Genomic DNA, 16,349 nt, shown 5'->3' on the forward strand with positions numbered 1-16,349 from the left:
TAATTCTTACAACCATCGTATGAATTTGGACCCTGATTCAAATATACCAACTACAGCAGCCCAAGTGTCCGTGATAGATAAATGGATAAAGAAGAAGTGCTATATATATATACAAACACACACACACACACACATACATATATTATTCAGCAATAAAAAAGAATGAAATCTTGCCATTTGCAACAACATGGATGGAGCTAAAGAGTTTAATGCTAAGTGAAATAAGTCAGTCAAAGACAGACAAATACCATATGATTTCACTCATATGTGGGATTTAAGAAACAAAACAAACAAGCAAAGGAAAAAAAGAGAACAAACTGATGGTTATCAAAGGGGGGATGGGTGAAATAGGTGAAGGGGATTAAAGAGTACACTTATAATGAGCACTGAGTAATGTATAGAACTGCTGAATCACTACACTGAAAGCCTGAAACTAATATAACACCATATATTAACTATACTGGAATTAAAATTAAAAACTTAATAAAAAAATTCTAAAAAGCATAACAGCAGCAAACTCTTATTAGCAAACAAACATACCAATGGTAAAAAGACATCTTGGGGACAATCAAGAAAATAGTGATATGCACTAGGGAATTGATATTATGGAATAGTATTAATTTTGTTAAGTGTGATGGTTAAATAATGAAATGCCTTTATTTTTTGAGAAACATATACTGTTTCTAGGGGTAATATGTCATTATTTCTGGAATCTGCTTTTTCAAATACTTAGCGAAGGGGTGCCTGGATGGCTCAGTCGGTTACGTGCAACTCTTGATTTCAGCTCAGGTCATGATCTTAGGGTCATGAGATGGGCCCCATGTGGGGCTCCACGCTGAATACAGAGTCTGCTTGAGATTCCCCCCGGCCACCCCTTGGGTACGTGTGCGCTCTCTCTCTCTCTTTTTCTCTCTCAAATAAATAAAATCTTTTTAAAAAATAAAATACTTCAGCAAAAATAATTAAGAAAATATGGCAAAACGTTTATTATTGAACACAGGAGTTTCCAATCTATTTTTATGTAAGTTTGAAGATGTACATTATAGAAAGTAAAAAAAATATATAACATCAAATTTACAGCAACTTAACCTCAATGTTGCTAAAATATGTAAGCCTTTCCAATGAGATAATAATCCATTAAAGAATCATGGCCTGAAAATCAAGTGTTAATGTTTCATAAAAATAGCTATGATAAAGATATATTTCTTGTTAGTAAACTTACCTCCGGTGAAGTGACTCTGAAAATTTAAGGCTAGCATAAATAAATTCTTTAACTTGAATGTAAATATGAGGCACTGACTGAGACATGGGAAATTTCTTTGGGAAAGATTGCTGTAGAAAGAAAAACAAAGTTAATATTGCTTTTGAAATTTTAGAAAAAGATATTCTAATCACCTAAAAATATAAAAATTAAATTGCTTATACATTTGAATAGGAAATAACAGCATCTCAAAGTCTACTATTACATTTCTCTGTTATGCTTAGGATTTTAAAGAAAACCAAAATATTTCTCTTTTTTCTAAGATTTTATTTACTTATTTGAGAGAGAGAGAGAACGAGTGGGACGGAAGGGCAAAGGGAGAGGAAGAGAGAGAAGCAGACTCGCTGAGCAGGGAGCCCGACGTGGGACTTGATCCCAGGACCTGGATCATGACCTGAGCTGAACGCAGACACTTAACCGACTGAGCCACCCAGGCGCCCCAAACCAAAATACTTCTGAAGAAAATAAAGTGACAATTGACCTGTCTCTTATATCATATAATCAAACTTCTAAGAAGCAGAGAAAGCATATATCAATACCATTGTATGTTCTGATGATAAGATTCCTGCAAAAGATGCCTAGCTGTCTGTTGACTTGCATTCATAATACAAGAGTTAGGTTGGCCATGAAAGTTATGGGCCATCTTCCTAGCTTAGTATCATCAATTAATTCTAAAGATTCCCCTTCGGTGAAGGCTTGACACCAATTCAACAAGATATCCATTTTATTCCGTTAACTCCTACAGTACCTTTTTTTTTTAAGATTTTATTTATTTGACAGAGAGAGACACAGTGAGAGAGGGAACACAAGCAGGAGGAGTGGGAGAGGGAGAAGCAGGTTTCCCGTGGAGCAGGGAGCCCGATGTAGGGCTCGATCCCAGGACCCTGGGATCATAACCTGAGCCTAAGGCAGACGCTTAACGACTGAACCACCCAGGCGCCCCACTCCTACAGTACCTTACAGCAGTGCAGTAAAGTGCCTTTTGGCTAAACTGCTTTTATCGGCCAACATCTATTAGCAAATTCTCAGTCTCTAAAAGGTAAATTCTCTCCAAGATTTTTACCAAAAGCCCCTATTTATACTTAATGAATTCTAATCTATACTTCTATCTTCACATTTGTTGCAACCTAGTTAAACCAGTGCAAGTACCCTCACTCACCATGTCTAATGACCTTGTAGAGGTTAAATCCAATGGACTTCTCCAGCTCTCTTGTTAGCTGATTTATCTAAAGTATCTGACAGAGTTAGCTCCCTCCTGCTTCTTAAATGATCTCTCCTTCTTTGGCATCCATGTCGCAAACGGATTTTCCTCTTATTTCTCTAGCTTCTCTGTATCTCTTCCTCTAGCTATCTCTTAAAATTACTGCTATGCCTTAGGGTTCTATCCCATGTCTTCTCTTCTTACCACACATACTGTCCTTGGATGATCTCATCTAATCTCATGACTTCAGTCACCTTGCAAGTACTATTATCTCCCAAATCTACAACTCCAGGCTAACTCTCCTGAAGTCCAAATCCATATATCTAACTACCACTTGGACACTTCCATTTGGCTGTGACATTTGGGACATACTCAGTAGATCTAACAGTGAAATTATCCTTTCCTTCTAAATCTGCTCTTCCTGTGGTTCCTATCTTAATGAATGCTACCATCTTTAAGGCTGAAACTTGGCTATCATACTTGACCCCTCTATCCTCATCATCACTCACATGCAAATAATCACCAACTCCTGTTGTTCTCTCCTCCTAAACATCTCTTAAATCAAATTCCACGGCAGTAACTCCCACTCAGGTCAGCAATCTCTCTTACCAAATTAACTGCAACAATCCCCTAGCTGGTCTCCCAGCCACTAGTCTCCAATCCATTCTCCACACATTAGCCAGGGAGATCGACCCGATCTATCTATCTATCTATCTATCTATCTATCTATCTATGTATCTATCTATCATCTTCCCTCCCGCCTTCCCTCTCTCTCCTTCCTTCCTTCCTTTCTTCCTTCTTTCCTTCTTTGCTTTCTCCCTCCCTTCCTTTTCTTTCTTTCTTTTTTTTAGAGAGAAAGAGAGCATGAGTGGGACAGAGGGGGCTGAGAGAGAATCTTAAGCAGTCTCCATGCTCAGCCAGAGCCCATCCCAGGGCTCGATCTCATGACCCCGAGATCATGACCTGAGATGAAATCAAGAGTTGGATGCTTAACTGACTGAGCCACTCGGGCACCCCCGAGAGATCTTCCTAAAGCACAAATCTGATTATGGTTTTACTGCTTAAAACCCGTTGTGACTTCTCAGTAGTCCTCAGGATAAAGGCTGAACTCTCTAACACTGTTTACAAGGTCCATTATAGTCTGGCCCTTCTACTTCATCTTCATTTCTTGATCTTCATTTCTTGTACTTTATCAACCTTGCACTTTATACTACAGAATTAGAGCCTTTCTACATGCTGCTTCCTCTATCTTAAGGAGTGCCAAATTCTGTGAATTGTAATGTCCTGTTTATCCCTCACATAACTATAAGCTCCTTGACAGCAGAAAAATAAAAACCACCAAATAGCACAGTGTCTACTATATAGCAGGTGAATGATAAATATCTGAATGAACAAAGGTATTCTTAGGTATCTCCAGCAAAAGAAACTTACAACTGGCTGGTAATGAAAACATCCATATACAGCAGTGTCTCTCCAGAACTGGTAGGTCCAACCTTTCCAAATTTAGTGACTCAATCAGGAGTACTACAAAAACCAACCAAAAAGTTGCTATTCTTTAAAATCACCTGATAATAATGCAAGTGCTAACTCACCTCCAATTTATGGTCTAGGGAATAATGAACCCAATACTATTCGAAAGACATTTGAGCTTTAAGAATTTATTTTAATGACATTAAAGACAATATGAATATGTTCTTGTTTTAGCCAAAAGGTTCTAATCAAAGTAGCACAGTTATCTGCAAAAAGACAGATCTTTGCATATATATTCAGTCTTACTACTTGTTCACATATAATCTACACTGAAAATATAGTTATTTGAGAGTTTTACATCTTTTCTAATAGTTTTAATTGAAAATTATATTCAAATTAGGAAAAATATGGAGTATATCCAATGATACTAAATGATACTAAATAACTTAATGAGATTTCTCTTTAAGTTTGCACATTTAAATTTTCCATGTAGCTTTTACTTCAACATTAGTTCTTCTTTTTAATAATATATGAACCAATGAATACGACTCCTAACAAGCTTAATCCTAAGAGGTACTACATATTTGGGAAGCACCCTATAAGCAAAGTCAAACCTCCTTTTAACTATAAACCTGTTTAGAATAAAATTAATGTAATTAGAAAGGACATTAGAGATTATTTAGTTCAACCTTCTCATTTGACAGATGTGGCATAAATGCCCAAATAGGGTAAGTTATCTGCCCACCATAAGCCACAGGCAGCTGGCATGTGAACCTGGATCAAATCCAGTGTTCTTTACAGAGACGCTATAGCCTGAACAAACTTACTACCAGTAACTAAAACAAATGAAACCAAGCTACGACATGTAGAATATTCTGGTCTTTTGTGTGTATTAGAAGACAACTACTATGTGTATGTAGTGGCAGTCTTAGCTATAATCTAGAAGCTATGCATTTAATTACGTGGTCCTATATTCAGTGACATTACACATAATATGCCTAGTTTATGTATATAAAAAAATAAAAATTTACAGTCACAGTTCACACAATTCACTCAAAATTCACTTTTGTTCTTCATTGTGAAGAAATAAAAACGTAGAGAAGAACTAAATTATAAAGAGTTGGAAAATAATTAAGAAAAGTAAAGAGAAAAAAAAGAATAAAAAAGTGACAATAACAGAAAATATGATAACCTTTTCCCAGGAGATCTGATTCTACCCAGAGATACTGGATAGGTACAATTGTGTACTTGTGTGCAGGTATGACCACACATGTGCAATCATGTGTATTCCCACAATACTCTACATGCTGGCCTATTTTCTTTCTCTATCATGTCTTTTGTTCAGACATCTTGCCTACAAAAATACACATTCCTACTTAAAGAAAAAATCTACAGTGGCAATTGCCTTCATACACCTCTTATTTAACCAAGATAAACTTTTTGCAGAAGTATATTTCTAGAAAAGAAAACACAAAATAAGATCTTCTACAAGATGAAAATTTCAAATAAATTCTCCTCTCTTTCCCGAGAATATACTCTTATTCCTATAATCTACTCAACAGTTACTTTAACTAATTTGGAATCCACATAATGTTACTAATACCTGTCCTGGGAATTCACCTAACATTTGGGACAACTGCTCATAGTATCCCCAGGAAAGTCCCTTCTTAACTTCACAAAAACAGCAGTAGTTGTAGTAGTAGTAGTAGTAACATAATCTTTAAAAGTTAACAAAACATAATTGATTTTCTCAAATAACACAACAACAACAACAAAAGCCTCAAAAGAAGCCACTCTCACTTACAATGTCAGGTCAATATTATGTAGCAATAACTATTATGAATTTATGTTTAAGAAAATTCTTGAATTAAAAACTAGCTTGTACCTTTTCAAGGTCTGGATCTTGAAAGGGAAATTTACTGATGACTACTTTATATTCTTCCTCATTAACAATAGGGATGGGGCTATAATTATCTTCTTCAAAAATGTCCCTGTTAAGAAAGAAGAAAGAATTGAAAACTTAACATTAAAAAAAGTATCATTAGAGTGATATCAGACAATACTTTAAAAAAAAGACAATTACTACAAAAGCATTTTTATTAGACAATTCTAAAATTCAATACCAAATAAACCTTGTCCCTCAAAAGTCACTCGATCTTAGTCAAAAGGCCAAGAAGCTATTGTCCCTCAAAATTCATATGCAATCTCTTCTTCCCACTTGTTTTACATCCTCTCTCAGCACTTTAGTTTTAGTTTTTTACTCTAGGACAATTCTTTTTTAAAAAAGATTTATTTATTTATTTATTTAGGTAATCACACTCAACCATAGGGATTGAACTCACGACCCCAAGATCAAGAGTCACATGCTTCACCAACTGCACCAGCAGTGCCTACCCCCTAGAACAATTCTTAAGATGTGCAGTCTGAACAAACTCATTATCTATTTCTAAAAACAAAGCCATGAGGTGAAAAGTATTCCAGTTGTATTTCTTGATAGGGACAATTCTCAAATTATAAGCCTTTTCTCTCCTCCCAACTAGATCATAACTTCCCTGAAGATGAAAACAGTGCCTTCTATTTATTTAGTCTTTTCAAAATGTTGTATTTACAAAAGGACCTTTTATATTTAGTAAGGCAGAGACAGTTACTACTCACCCAGTAACCTTGTGCTCTCCTACACAGCCCCCTTGCAAAGGCACAGAGAGCTATATCACCAGTGTTGGCCACTGGGTTGTGAATGGAAGTGACAGGTGTTGCTTCAAGTCTAACTTATGAACTGTGTGACTCTCTTTCCCATGGTAATAGAAATGTTGAGAATGTAGAGAATGTAGTAACACAAATGTAAACAGCCTGGATCTTGGACTACTAGACCCACTAGCGACTTCTGTGTGAGAAATAAAATGTCTATTTTCATCCTCAGAGATACGGGGTATTTTTGTTACTGTAGCATAACCCAGACTGTCCAGATATACTTGCTATCTAATCGTCAACTTTTTTTTTTTTAAGATTTTATTTATTTATTTGACAGAGAGAGAGACAGCGAGAGCAGGAACACAAGCATGAGGAGTGGGAGAGGGAGAAGTAGAGGGAGTGGGAGAGGGAGAAGCAGGCTGCCCGCTGAGCAGGGAGCCCGATGCAGGGCTTGATCCCAGGACCCCGGGATTATGACCTGAGCCGAAGGCAGCCGCTTAACCGACTGAGCCACCCAGGCACCCCTACTTTCTTTTACTCAATAATTCACTTGACTAATATTTATTGAGCTCCTATTGTGTGCCAGGCACTGGGGTAATTGTGATGAAAATTCCCTACTTCATGAAGATAAAAGCAAAATCTTCATTCTCAACCTAAAAGGAGATATGAAAACAAATAATAATGTTTATAATAATGCATTATACATACAATAAAAGAGGTGCAAGGTTCAGAAATAGCCCAAAGGAAGAAATGATTAAGTTTATCAGAGTTAGGTGGGCGGTATCTCATGGAAAGTTTTATAGAGAAGCCATGAGCTCTGTAGGGTCTTTCAAGATGAAAAAGAAATACTTCCAATGAGATTATGGAAGAACATCATTTCAGAAAGATGGAACATAACAAGCAAAAGCATAAGGGGTAAAAAAAGTCTGAGTGTGGGAGGGAGTCAACCACAGGTAGTGCAATACTACTGGAGTGTCAAGTACACAAAAGACATGGTGTAAATGAGGCCGGGCAGGTGGACAAACTGAGGCACCCAGATTTTAGCCTGGAGTACCATTAATAGGTTTTAGGGAGAGAAATGTCATAGGTCCACTACATGGAGGATAAACTGGAAAAAGAGCAATAATGAACACAGAGGCCAGTGCAAAAGAGATGAAGAATAATCTAGATAAAAGGTGGTAAGGATCTGAATTAAAGCTGTCCTGGTGGGGCAGAAAGGAAGGTGGCAAAAACAAGAGCTTTAAGAAGTAGAATATAGAGATAGGATTTAAAAACTCAATGAGGATTATGAAGGAAGGTGTAATCTGGATGTATCTGTGGTTTCTAAACAGGGCAAAGGGACAAATAATGTTAAGTGTTCCTCATTAGAGAAATTTGCTGAGGTAAGGAAGATCTCAAGAGGATACAGTTTCAGCAGTGGATGATTGATATCTCACTGATAAATGGGTCTGGGGTCTTGATGAGAGGCTGGAAATAAAGGCACAGGTTTGTAAATCATGATGGTGCACAAGGTAGTTGCAATAAGACCGTCTGGGGATGGGGAGGAATAAGACTATTCACCTAAAATATCGTGAAAGGCTTCAACTAATTCTATTTCCTTCTAAATAGTATTTTAAAATAAGGGGTTAAAAGGAAAATTGTACTATACAGAACAAACAGATGGTTACCAGAGGGGAGGTGAGTGGAGGGATGGGTAAAATAGGTAAAGGGAATTAAGAGTACACTTATCTTGATGAACACTGAGTAACAGAATTGTTGAACCACTATACTGTAAACCTGAAACTAATATAACACTGTATGTTAACTATATTGGAATTAAAATTTTTTAAAAAGGCGAGTTACAGGTTACAAAACTACTAGAAAACCATAAACTACTTACTTTACACAAATGCCAAGGAATCAGTTAATATGCAAGGACAGATAATTTATTGAATGGTACATTCATATTCTGAAAATGTTAATGTAGTCTTAAAAGGGACTGTTTACTGAACTGAATTCTATAAACATTTACTGAGTTCCTACTCTAGCACTATAATTGGAGCTAGGCAATTAAGACTATAAATATAAACAACACTGGTGTTGACAATATAGTTGGAGAGAACCACACACAGATAAATAAACTATAACAACAGTCAGACTATAAATTCTATCATGGAAATAGCCAAGTTTTAATTATCTAGTACTAATGGTAACTTTTACTTTTTTGCCATTGTTAGGCTGTCACTTCACTACTTGTAAAATATTTGAAGATTTAGGTCAGGAATAAGAAAAGCTTAAATTCTGCTACTTCTCTTATTTGTTTCAAGATTTTATTTTTAAGTAATCTCTACACCACCCAACATGAGGCTCAAACTTACAACCCCGAGATCAAGAGTCACATGCTCTACTGACTAAGCCAGCCAAGTGCCCCTCTGCTACTTCTCAAAAACCTAAGCAAAAAGCGTGATCAAGAAGGGTACTGAAAGTAGAAGTCAAAATACATTTGGGAATTATGCATTACAAGTGACATGCTATCACTCATTCTCCTCCCCAACTACAAAGGAGGATAGCATTAATCCTATCTCCATCTGAATGAACCCATTAGCTTCTCAGAGAGAAAACAATACCTCATGGTTTCCCCAATCTTGGGGAACAATCTCATTACTAGAAGTCTTTTTTTTTTTTTAAGATTTATTTTATTTATTTGAAGGAAAGAGAGAGAGGAAGAAAGCACACAAGCTCTATTAGTGGGGTGGGGGAGGGAGGCAGAGGGAGAGGATCTCAGGCTGACTCTGCACTGAGCGTGCAGCCCAGTGCGGGGCTGGATCTCATGACCCTGAGATCATGACCTGAGCTGAAATCTAGAATCAGACGTTTAACCGACTGCGCCACCCAGCTGCCCCCTCATACTAGAAGTCTTATGATAAATAAGAGAAAACAGCTGGCTCAATGAACATCTATCAACAATTGTAAAAACTTAAACACTCTTCTGAAGAGGGCAAGTTAATAACATCAACCCTATAAGTAAAGATTTTATATATATAAATATATAGAAAGATTTTATATATAAAGATGTCATATTATATCACATTATATCATAGCATATACATTACAGATTATCACTCCTATCAATAAGCACTACCTGGGGCGCCTGGGTGGCTCAGTTGGTTAAGCGACTGCCTTCGGCTCAGGTCATGATCCTGGAGTCCCGGGATCGAGTCCCGCATCGGGCTCCCTGCTCGGCGGGGAGTCTGCTTCTCCCTCTGACCCTCCTCCCTCTCATGCTCTCTGTCTCTCATTCTCTCTCTCAAATAAATAAATAAAATCTTAAAAAAAAAAAAAAAAAAAAAAAATAAGCACTACCTGTATTTCTAAAATATTAAAGATCAAAAATTGCTAACACTTAATACATGTTTCATCAAGACTGTCAACTGTCCACTTGAGACAACATCCTGACAATATAATCCCTAAGGAATGTTAATACAAAAAGTGTAAATCAGAATTTATTTGGTTGATTTTAACAAAAGTGTATCACCTTGTAAACCACTTAGGTATTTCAAAAAGATTTCTATTACAGTATTCAGAAGGTCAACCCTCCATAGTTTTGAAAACTGATGAGGCAAATGCCAAGCTGATATTAAATTTTTTCACATATTTTCTGTTTTAATCTCATCAAGTATTAGTGCCACATCACTTCTATCATATTTGGGTGACCCGATGTAAGATCTCAAGATTTACATGTTTTCTTGAAAGAAAGAAAGGGAAGGAGGGGGAAGGGAAGGAGGAGGGAGGGGAAAAAAGGTTTCAGAATTAGGGAACAAGTTTCTCTTTTCATGACAATACAAAATTATACAGATCTTAAAATACTTTGTCCATTATTCCCTGCAGGCAAGTGATTAAAGCAAAAGTAATTTTCCTAATTAGATGCTTTAAAGATTTTTAATCTAGTTATGTTGTTTATAAAAATAACACTTTCTCCAAACAAAATTTAAAAGCTATAAATCTCTGTTTCTAATACTAAATACCTTGGAATACTTACAGCCTTATATCTAATCATTTACTGGTTGGGGGGGGGGAACTACAGAGATTAGAACCAAAAGTAGTATAATTAAAAATTTATTATAAATGGTTCAGCCACTCTGGAAAAAACAGTATGCTGGTTCTTCTTCCTCAATTTATTAAACATATGTGCCATATAATCCCAGCAATTCCACTTCTGGATATATATCCTAAAGAATTGAAAACAGGAACTCAAACATATATTTGTACATCAGTGTTCCCAGGAGCATTACTCACAACAGCAAAAAGGTACAAATGACCCAAATATCCATAGGTGGATAAACAGATAAATAAAATGTGGTCATATCCATACAATGGAATATTATTCAGCCTCTAAAAAGAATGAGCTACTGATACAGGCTACAACATGGATGGACCTTGGAAACATTATGCTAAATGAAATAATCCAGACATAGAAAAACAAACAAACACTGTAGGAGTCCACTTATATGAAGTACCTAGAGTAGCCAAATTCATAGAGACAAAGTAGAATGGTGATTGCCAGGGGCTAGAAGAAGGGACTAGGGAGTTAATGTTTGATTGGTACAGTTTCAGTTTGGGAAGATGAAAAAGTTCTGAAGGATAGTGGGGATGGCTGCAACAATATAAATGTACTTAATGTGACTGAACTGTACATTTTAAAAAGGTTAAAATGGCAAAATTTGTTATGTATATTTTACCACAGTAAAAAAATTATCATAAGCATTTTTTATTGCTAAATGTAAAATCAATCACTTTAGCATTTGACAAGCTTTTCACTACTACATTAAGGTTCCATGGCTTTTGACTAACCTGAAAACTCCAGCCCATTTCTTAAGAAGTGTTTCATTGTATTGATCTCTTATTTCAAACAAAAGGTCAAAAAGTCGGTTCACTGGAAAACCATAACCCTAAAACAAACACAACAAAAGCAGATAAACAAGTCAAATAAGTAAATATATTCATTATAGAAATGTTGGGAATACTGAAGAATTGTTTGAAAGTGATCACTATATCATATTGTATGTCATTCCAACAGCATGAAAAGAAGATATCCTTTTGACTTTCTACTAGGTTGCATTAAGTTAAGAAAGAGTCTAGAAAGAGTTTTATGGAACTGGAATAATTTTTCCATTTCTTCTCTCTCTTTTCAGTCTGGATTACATTGTTAACCTTAAAACGTATTAGAAGTCAAAACTGAAGAAAAAGTAAAGGATTAGTGATCTACATAATGGTGTCTTGGAAAGTGATCCCTAAAAAGGATAAAAGAAGAAAAGGGAATATATTTTGTCTGAAACACGCTGGCTTCCTTTTGCACCTTCAATTTAAGATCGACTTCACTATTTAGGGAAAATATACACCTTCTCATCAAACATACACTCCCCAAAACTTTATTCCTTTCCAACTCCAAAGTCATTGAAATTTTACCCATTTCAGGAACAAAGATTTCTGCGGCATCACAGAGTTGTCCCTTTTCCCTTCAGGGTTTCCCTCTTCTTTATTTTTTATCCTACTCCTGCAGGAACTGCTCCATGGACTATCTATTCACTATTGTCTTTAACTTACACTAGTTCCTTTCTTTTGGCTAAATAAATATGCTAATTACCTCCCATCCTTAAACCAAGAAAAGTAAGAAAAAATAAAAAAGCCCTTCCTCGATTTGCTGTGCTCTGCCAGATGCTTCCTTTTGTTACTCTCTTCACAGCCAAACCTACTACAATCTGCCACTCCTATTCCTTTAAAACTGCTCTCAACAATGTCACAGATTATCTCCTAAATATAAAAGTCAATGATCTCTCACTCTTTTGAAACTAGTCTGCTTTGAATTCTGTAACACCACTCTCTCTCTTTGTTCTCTTATCTATGAACAGTCGTCCTTCCAGTTTCCCTTTTTCTTCTATCTCCATCCTTAGATTTTTCTTCTAGGTCTCTAGCATAATCTGAAGTCTACTGACTTCAAACACTATTTTCTCTGATTATCCTGAATCTACATCTCTAGTTATACCTCTGGAAGTTCCAAATATTTAATTCCAACACCTGTTAGACATCTCCAAGTCAGTCTGCCAACAAGCATGCTAAAGTTAACTTATCTCTTCCCTTTTCAACTAGACAAAGTGCTTTTCCTATTTCCTATCTGTGCTAATAGTTCAACCATCAATTCAATTTATCAGGAAAGAAACTTGAAAAACATCTAAATGACCCCACACACAAACATATCTAATCATTCACCAAATTCTTTTGATTTTACCTCCTTCACAAATCTCAAATCTATCATTCTTCTCCATCACTTACTTTTTTCCAGAAGTATTCCCAGTGCCACTGCTTTATTTCGGTCCTTCACAACTCTTGCCTAGACTGAAGTTCCAACCATCTGTCTCTTTCAACTCAATCTATTGCCAAGACTCTCCAAATTATCATTTAAAGTACAAATATGATCATGCCATTCCACTGGTTAAAAACTACCAAAGACTTATTAAAGTCCCACAAGTCTTGCCATAATTTGGGTCAAACTACCTTGTCAGTTTCATTACCACTCTTTGCCCTTCTTTGCTCACACCCATCTACTAAAGTTTCTATTATAATCAAGCTGCTTGACCAATCTCATGCTCACCATACTATCCCTCCATCTATAGTTTACACATGCTATTTTATTTTCTCTGCCATTCATGCCCCTTTATTGATATGTACCTGCTGAACTCATCTTTTAATTTCCAACTCACATTTCAACTTTCTATACAGACTCTCCCAACTCCCGGAATCAAAGATAGACATTCTATCTTCTACAAGCTCAAAGCTTGTTAATATACTGCTATATTAATATGTCTTATACATCTTATTTGTTTACAACTAAACCGTAAATTTCTTGAAGGGTTTTTATATCCCACTGTCTTACTGATTTTTGTCTCTATCGTTTTACACATCATCTAGCTTACATGTGTGTGTGTGTGTGTGTATATATATATATATATATATATATATATATACACAGTGTTATGGTGTAAGTACATGGTGGGTGCTCAAAAAATGTCAGTGAATGAATCATAAATGTTTACTTCTGATTTACTTAATAAGCAATAAACAGAACTATAATATGCTGGAGTTACTTGTTAATGTTATTGTTTAGTCAGCTTTAAGTAATAAAATGAAATATGAAAAGAAATTTTTCCTTAGGGTGGCAAAGTGCCAACTTTAAAAACTAAGTATCATTCAATATTCTTTAATTTTTATTAAAAGACCCTCCCCAATTCTTCAATGAAAAGGTATAACTTAAGGGGCGCCTGGGTGGCTCAGTCAGTTAAGCATCCCAACTCTTAATTTTGGCTCAGGTCATGATCTCAGGGTTGTTGGGCTCCATGCTGGGCATGGAGCCTGCTGGAGATTCTCTCTCCCTCTGCCCCTCCCCACTTCTGTCTAAAAAAAAAAAAAAAAAAGAGTATAACTTAAAAAGTCAGCATTTACTAATTATGTATAAGACTCACCTAATACTCAGCCTGTCAATTTTCAGTGGAATGAAAATACTGCAGGATTGCTGAATAAGTAATAAGGACTGGTTTGTCTTCCTCAATCATATTTCAGCAGTAAGATTAGAAAGGTATATTTACAAGGGTTTATACATCCATTAGTGTGACTTTCTAAAGCCTCCATTACCTGAATATTGTCTATTACTCTTCTCCGATTCTCTAGAGATCCTTGGAACCACAGCACATATTCTACACTCAGTTGTACTCAAAGTGCCAGTTCAGAACAGTTCGTTATGGTTTACAAAGAGGTAAGGAGCTTGTACCAGAATATAAATCAATGCGGTTAACCTACATGGAGAAAATCTTGCTTCAAAATAAATGCCAACTGAGCTAAAATTTGTACTTAGTGATGTAGTTAATTTACATTCTGACAGAAGCTCCTTTTTGCTATGGATCCATAACAGTTTGGGGACTGTAACCATTTCCGGACCAGTGAGTGGTATCCCCACCATGCTTTGAGTAGTAATGATTTTAGTCATTAAGGATAGCAAAATTCCCTCAAGTTACTTAGAGATAGGCCTAAAAAAATTAAGATAGTCTCTGATAAAACTTACCAAAAGTTTTTTTGCAGAGAAATCAGTATTACAGATACATTTGTTACAAAATTTATGAAAACAAAAAAAAAATCCACATTATCCCCGTGTTACAGTATAAGGCAGAGAAATTAATAAAGATATATCTAGACAATAAAATAATTTTCTAAAGGAGTATGTGGAATCTTTTTAGGCTTAAGAATAAAGTAGACAACTATTATTCTAGGATGAAAAGATTCTTGTGATGAAGCAAATAGTCTGAATTAGCATTTCCCAAAGCATATTATATGAAGCTCTAGATCTATAAGATGTCATATGGAGGAAAAAAAGATTCAAGGGTCAAATTTATTGGGAAAATGCTGCATAAGCACCTTCCTTTTGGAATCATATGGTATAAATTTACTCTGAGAAAGGCTTTTAGTGAAGAAATCTGTTTTACTTCACTTATTTCCCAAATGTTTTAGAACACAGAACTCTTTTTAAAGTAACATCTATTATCACACTTTGAAAAATGCTAATCTGTATTTCACGAAATGTTCTTCCAACCATAAAAATCCCAAAAGTTTAAACATGAAAACAAAATGCAATCAATTCCATGATCAAGAAAAAGGGACAAGCTTAAAACTTTAATAGTGAAAATCACAAAGGCATTGGGTTTTGAGACAAATCAATTTTAATCTTATCTGATCTTATTTTTTTTTTTTTTTTTTTTAAAGATTTTATTTATTTATTTAAGACAGAGAGAATGAGAGAGAGAGAGAGCACATGAGAGGGGGGAGGGTCAGAGGGAGAAGCAGACTCCCTGCCGAGCAGGGAGCCTGATGCGGGACTCGATCCCGGGACTCCAGGATCATGACCTGAGCCGAAGGCAGTCGCTTAACCAACTGAGCCACCCAGGCGCCCTCTGATCTTATTTTTAAAAAGAAAAAAAACAAGACACAAAGAAGTAAAGTGATTTGCTCACAGTCATAGTACACCCGAAATTAGGGAGGAAATGAGTGAATACAGCTTTCAAACTGTATGTTTTCATATTTGTTATCACACTTAAAACTCAAAACAATCCCGAAAACTAGTAATAAACCCATTTTCACCAATGAGGATCTAAAACTTAGAAAACCTGTAAACATACAATTAGTCAATAGCAGAGGTGGAATACAAACTCAGGGTCTTGTGTGACTCCCAGAGCCTATGCTCCTTGCCCTAAGGCAGAACTTGTATCTTCTCATTTCTAGTTCAGAGTTTTTTCCACTATACCATGCACTTTTTTTTAACTACAAAAATACTTTATCTAGACAAACAAACAAAAACTTTATTCTAACTGAATGACCAGTATTTTAAAAGATGGTAATATTTCCTGAACTCTGTCCAAGCTTCATAATTAGGAAGCAGGGGAGAATGACAAGTCTTGGGTAATAGGGAATACCAATATATAAGCAAACATTTGGTTACTACTAATTTACTACCATCAATCCATAATAAACTAAATGAGCATGTTCTATATTTTGTATATCTTTAAGTGGTCAAAATAGCCATTAAATGAATGTTAGATTATCACCCACCTGCAAAGTATCTGCAAATATTACAATGAGATTCTTCAGCTCCAGAACAAGATCAGGATCAGTACAATAAGACTGGGGGAGAGAGGTGGAGGGATG

General features: G+C 35.8%; 1 protein-coding gene across 2 annotated transcripts in view; it reads right to left on the minus strand.

Annotated features, from left to right (window-relative positions):
* EXOC6 (exocyst complex component 6) overlaps positions 1 to 16,349 on the minus strand; it is a 211,605-nt gene that overhangs the window by 113,303 nt on the left and 81,953 nt on the right. For both annotated transcript variants that reach the window (XM_078077357.1, XM_078077356.1), the window contains exons 12-15: positions 16,254 to 16,325; positions 11,454 to 11,551; positions 5,818 to 5,923; positions 1,223 to 1,332 (exon numbers count right to left, since the gene is read on the minus strand). In XM_078077357.1, the coding sequence (XP_077933483.1) occupies positions 1,223 to 1,332; positions 5,818 to 5,923; positions 11,454 to 11,551; positions 16,254 to 16,325 (386 nt within the window). The remainder of the gene's footprint in view (positions 1 to 1,222; positions 1,333 to 5,817; positions 5,924 to 11,453; positions 11,552 to 16,253; positions 16,326 to 16,349) is intronic.

The sequence above is a fragment of the Halichoerus grypus genome, chromosome 7 (genome assembly GCF_964656455.1).
Source record: "Halichoerus grypus chromosome 7, mHalGry1.hap1.1, whole genome shotgun sequence".
Lineage (NCBI taxonomy): Eukaryota > Metazoa > Chordata > Mammalia > Carnivora > Phocidae > Halichoerus > Halichoerus grypus.